We start from the raw sequence: 6,000 nt of genomic DNA, 5'->3' as shown, positions 1-6,000 counted from the left end.
AAATATTATATATATATATATATATATATATATATATATCAGTTTTTTAATCAAATACATGCAGCACTGGTGAGCATATAAGACTTTTCACTTTTGATTAATTTAATAGATAATGAATAATTAAATAAATAATGAATACATTTTTTAAAACTGTTGACGCCAAACTTTTTGAATGGTACAGTGTATTTTTCTATTGTCTTTATTTTCGTTATTGCTAGTAATCTTCTACTTTTTTATTTATTCTTAATTTATTAGCTGAAGGCGTGTCGAAACGGCTATTTCCAGTGTTGACAGCTTCACTGACTTACTGTAATAAGAACAATTTAATATCGTCATGTCGCAAAGTTGTAACTGAACTCCCAATGGAAGGGCTGTGTAATATTTAGCTGTATTTACCACACGAATTATCCAGGCGGCCATGCCGTGGGGCTGCCTGCTCTTTGGCCCGTCCCAGCCCTCAGTCGGGTCAAGGGACCATGTGGGGGAGCTCGGTCTGCGGGAGGCGCTCCATGCTCCCTGAAGATGGGGTGGGTTAGAGAGAGAGAGGAGGAGATGTGGGCGAGAACATGCAACAACTTAAATACAGCCAGCAAAGAAACACACATACATGCATGTACAAACAGACATGGTTAACAGAGAATGTGACACATTAGAGCTGTGAATGAACTAAAAAAATGACATTTCAGACAAAGCGTTTCCAGAAAAAATAAAAAAATAAAATAAAAAATCTGATTACATTGCTCTCAAACATGCAAACAAAAATCTTCCTTTTGATTAGACATATTGCTTCTAGGGCAAGACTGTTTTCTGTCTGTATACATAAAGTGACAGACTGCATGCGCAGATGATGGAAAGGACCGGCGAAACAGAATCCTCCGCTCCAGGAAGATGAGCCGTGTTTTAAAAATGTCATCAGTGCCTTAAGAGACAGTGTCTAAAGGTCAACTGTGTAGCAATAAATGGAACATCAAAAAATAACGACTGTGTGCAAACTCATTTCAAGCGTTTGGAGTCGGTACAATTTTTTTAATGTTTTTGAAAGTCTTGTAACAAAAATAAATGTTGTTATTTTGACCTTTCGAATCATTTTAGAATCCGGATTTTCAACGTTGATAATAATAATAAATGTATCTCGAGCAGTAAATCAGCATACTGGAATGATTTCGGAAGGATCATGTGACACTGAAGATTATAGCAATGATGCTGAAAATTCAGCTTTACATCACAGGACTAAATACATGTTTTTTTAAATAGAAAAAAATAGAAAACAGTAAATTTCAATAATATTTCACAAAATTACAGTTTGTACTGTATTTTTGGTCAAATAAATGCAGCATTGGTGAGCAAATAAGATTTTTTTGTGATACATTTTGACTACTTAAATAAATAAATAATGTATAATGAAATAAATAAAGGATAAAAGTATTAATTACTTAAAATTGTTTTTAGACCCCTAAACTTTTTGAATGATATACAGTGTATATCTTTCTATTGTCTTTATTGCTTTTGCTTTTAACGTTTTTACTTTATAATATTGTCTTTACATACTTTTATGATTTACCCATAATTAAAAAAAAACTCATTTACATACAGTGCCTTGCGAAAGTATTCGGCCCCCTTGAACTTTGCAACATTTTGCCACATTTCAGGCTTCAAACATAAAGATATAAAACTGTAATTTTTTGTGAAGAATCAACGACAAGTGGGACACAATCATTAAGTGGAATTAAATTTATTGGATATTTCAAACTTTTTTAACAAATCAAAAATTTAAAAATTGGGTGAGCAAAATTATTCGGCCCCTTTACTTTCAGTGCAGTAAACTCTTTCCAGAAGTTCAGTGAGGATCTCTGAATGATCCAATGTTGACCTACATGACTAATGATGATAAATAGAATCCACCTGTGTGTAATCAAGTCTCCGTATAAATGCACCTGCACTGTGATTGTCTCAGAGGTCCGTTTAAAGCGTAGAGAGCATCATGAAGAACAAGGAACACACCAGGCAGGTCCGAGATACTGTTGTGGAGAAGTTTAAAGCTGGATTTGGATACAAAAAGATTTCCCAAGCTTTAAACATCCCAAGGAGCACTGTGCAAGCGATAATATTGAAATGGAAGTAGTATCAGACCACTGCAAATCTACCAAGACCTGGCCGTCCCTCTAAACTTTCAGCTCATACAAGGAGACTGATCAGAGATGCAGCCAAGAGGCCCATGATCACTCTGGATGAACTGCAGAGATCTACAGCTGAGGTGAGAGACTCTGTCCATAGGACAACAATCAGTCGTATACTGCACAAATCTGGCCTTTATGGAAGAGTAGCAAGAAGAAAGCCATTTCTTAAAGATATCCATAAAAAGTGTTGTTTAAAGTTTGCCACAAGCCACCAGCGAGACACACCAAACATGGGGAAGAAGGTGCTCTGGTCAGATGAAACCAAAATTGAACTTTTTGGCAACAATGCAAAACGTTATGTTTGGCGTAAAAGCAACACAGCTCATCACCCTGAACTTACCATCCCCACTGTCAAACATGGTGGTGGCAGCATCATGGTTTGGGCCTGCTTTTCTTCAGCAGGGACAGGGAAAATGGTTAAAATTGATGTGAAGATGGATGGAGCCAAATACAGGACCATTCTGGAAGAAAACCTGATGGAGTCTGCAAAAGACCTGAGACTGGGACGGAGATTTGTCTTCCAATAAGACAATGATCCAAAACATGAAGCAAAATCTACAATGGAATGGTTCAAAAATAAACATATCCAGGTGTTAGAATGGCCAAGTCAAAGTCCAGACCTGAATCCAATCGAGAATCTGTGGAAAGAGCTGAAAACTGCTGTTCACAAACGCTCTCTATCCAACCTCACTGAGCTCGAGCTGTTCTGCAAGGAGGAATGGGCAAAAATTTCAGTCTCTCGATGTGCAAAACTGAGAGAGACATACCCCAAGCGACTTACAGCTGTAATCGCAGCAAAAGGTGGCGCTACAAAGTATTAACTTAAGGGGGCCGAATAATTTTGCACGCCCAATTTTTCAAAAAAAAATGTAATAAAGATGAGTCGTGTTTTATTTCGCATTAAATTACTGGAATGACTTTCACTTTTCTTTCTGTTAATAGACCGCTCGTCGGCAATTCATTTCTCTTTTGCGTGTGAACAGGCCTTTACTGTTGTAGAGAGGCCTGGCATCAGAATGACTGTGCTACCTCTGTTGCCATGACAACAGAGACACTCGCTGTCTTGTTTACAAACGCATGTGATTATGCCAGCACGACAACACATGACTCGAGCACACAAAGGGTGCAAAGAGCAGGCCTCTTACAGCCGCCTAATTCCTCTAATTAATCCGTTTGTGGCTATAAAGTTAATTAATACTTAGCGATCATCCTGAAATCACGATGATGGCTGTGACTTAAGACTCGCTCAATTAAAACGTAAAGCTGCCTGAAGTGAAATTAACACGTTGTTTTGTTTTTGTTTTTTGTACCAAATATTCAAATCCTTGTATACGCATGTTGGGGTGTAGTTGCTCTGAGGCATTCTAGGTCCATCTTTCTCTATTCCTGTCAGGGGAAACACTGCCTTGTTAGTAGGGTAGCCATCAAGGCACATTGAAAACCAAAGATTTTAGATTAATTTTGTGCATGCAATTTGGCGGTTGGCAGAAAGAATTAGAAGGATCAGCTGAAATCAGGGCATTAATTCATAAATGTCCATTTTTTTCTTATTTCTTATTTTTTAACCTTATGAGTCACTAAATATTTACTTGGTTATGTCTAAAGCTCACTTGAATTTTATACTTCATTAGTTCTAGAGTTCTAGATCATTAGACACGACGTTATCTTTTCCCTGGACCCCAGTCTGAATAAAACGGTCTGTGTAGACTGGGCAGATGCCTTCGCTTTCGGACACAGCCATAGTGAATTAGGAGCCGTTTGGATAACAGGAAAACAATCACAAACAGGATGTGATGCATGAATGATGATCTGATGGTTGAGTATGACATGTATGCGAGAAGTCTGATGCTGAGATAATTTCCTTTGAATTGATATTTGAAGCCTGTGTCATATCTCATAAAATGTTCAATTTATCACACATATTGTCTAAAATAAGGCTTCCAACCACGGAAGTTCACATTTTTTTGTGTGGTGTCTATTGTTATTGTGTATATCAGCACAAAATTAAAACCTTTACATTCACAAATCACCAATATTTCCAGCAGAGAGCATGTCTGATTGTTTGGACTGAAACCTATTGAAACATGTAGAAAAGTTAAAAAAAAAAAAAAAAAAAAACAGCTAATCACAATTGTGAGGTATAATGTAGCAATTACAAGCAATAGTCATAAATATGAAAAAATATGCAATTTGAAACAAGGTCATGATTATGTGAAATAGCATCACAATTGTGAAATATATTGTGAGAAATTTGAGATAAAGTATCAATTGTGTGATATACCATCACAGTGCAGTTGTGCGATACCATGTAATACTGAGATAAAGTCGCATTTAAAAGAAATAACATTGCAATTATGAAAAATAAAGGCACAATAATGAAAGGGATAGCTCACTCAAAAAAAGAAAATGTTATGTATTTGCTTACCCCCAAGGCATCCAAGATGTAGGTGTGTTTGTTTCCTCAGTAGAACATAAATGTAGATTTTTAACTTCAACCGTTGCCCTTATAATGCATGTTAATGGGGTGTTTTCTATGAGCTACTATGAGAGTAAAAAACATAGGCATACGAATCTATATTAAACCCTGCGGCTCGTGACGATACATTGATGTCTTAAGACACGAAATAATCAGTTCCTGCGAGAAGACGATCAGAATTTGTAATTTTTTTTACCTCATATCAGACGAATCTCATCTAATATTCCCAACGCCATTACTTCCGTCAAGTAAGGTCAAAAACCTGGTGTGATCATAGATATATTTATATAGATGCCTCATTCGACCAATCTGCACAGGCACTAATGCGGAATCTATATATATATATAATCACAGTTTTTCAGTTTTTCACTTTCCTTGATGGAAATAATGGCGTTGGGAGTATTAGATGAGATCTGTATGATATGAGGTAAAAAAAATAACACAAATTCTGCTTTGGTTGTCACAGAAACCGATCGCTTCGTGTTTAAAAGACATCAATGTATCATCACAAGCCACAGGGTTTAATATGGAATCTAGGGCTGGGACAACGCGTCGACGTCATCGATGACGTCGACGCAAAAAATACGTCGACGCAAAATATGCGCGTCGATTCGTCAGACTCAAAATAAAGATGGCGGCGCCGGAGAGTAGTAGCAACCATAGATGTACATAATAAAGTATATTATGTATATCTATGGTAGCAACACGAGTGGCTCCTCAGACTTTCAGAAGTGCAAGGCTTGCGGGTTGGCCACAGTCTATGGGGTTGGCGCGCGGTGCGCACGGAGCATCACAGGGATGCGCGCATGCGTTTTGTTGTCACGGCTACATAAACAAATTTCTGCACACAGGAAGACAGATGTTTTGGTAATATCTGATGTATTTTAATCACAAAAACAAACGTTTGCATCAAGTGAAAGCATCGGACACATTGGCTACGTTACCTACATAATAAGCTGTTTTAAATTTAAAATGTTCAATGTCTAATCGCGCTGATGTGACCGAGGGTATCCATCCTCTAAGAGCAGTTCCATCCCAGGACTATTCCGGTTTTAAACGGAATATTGGCGCCCATAATGCACTCTACATGTAACTGTTTTCACTGTCATGCCGCGGATGCGCGTGGCGTTTCTGTTGCGGGTCAGCCACGGGGCTGCGTGGCGTTTTCTCTGCCTTTGCACACTAGAAGCGTGTCTGACGCGGCGCTGCTGCTGCTATTGATGCGGAGGGAAGCCCTATTCCTAATGTTAAACATAAATAGCCTACTGATACAGCAAAGAACGTCGGCAGTAGCCACATATCTATGGTATTGACGGCAAAATAGGCTACAGAATATTTCGTTCTGTA

General features: G+C 38.0%; 1 protein-coding gene across 10 annotated transcripts in view; it reads right to left on the bottom strand.

Annotated features, from left to right (window-relative positions):
* Window positions 1-6,000, bottom strand: part of kmt2cb (lysine (K)-specific methyltransferase 2Cb) — a 142,407-nt gene that overhangs the window by 63,299 nt on the left and 73,108 nt on the right. For 9 of the 10 annotated variants that reach the window (XM_067454132.1, XM_067454135.1, XM_067454134.1 and 6 more), the window contains exon 15: window positions 397-516. The exons of the other annotated variant lie outside the window; for it this stretch is intronic. In XM_067454132.1, the coding sequence (XP_067310233.1) occupies window positions 397-516 (120 nt within the window). The remainder of the gene's footprint in view (window positions 1-396; window positions 517-6,000) is intronic. 10 annotated transcript variants of the gene reach the window in all.

This window comes from Pseudorasbora parva, chromosome 9, assembly GCF_024679245.1.
Source record: "Pseudorasbora parva isolate DD20220531a chromosome 9, ASM2467924v1, whole genome shotgun sequence".
Taxonomy (NCBI): Eukaryota; Metazoa; Chordata; class Actinopteri; order Cypriniformes; family Gobionidae; genus Pseudorasbora; species Pseudorasbora parva.
Note: the sequence above shows the minus strand (reverse complement) of the source record. Positions and strands in the feature narration are given on the sequence as shown.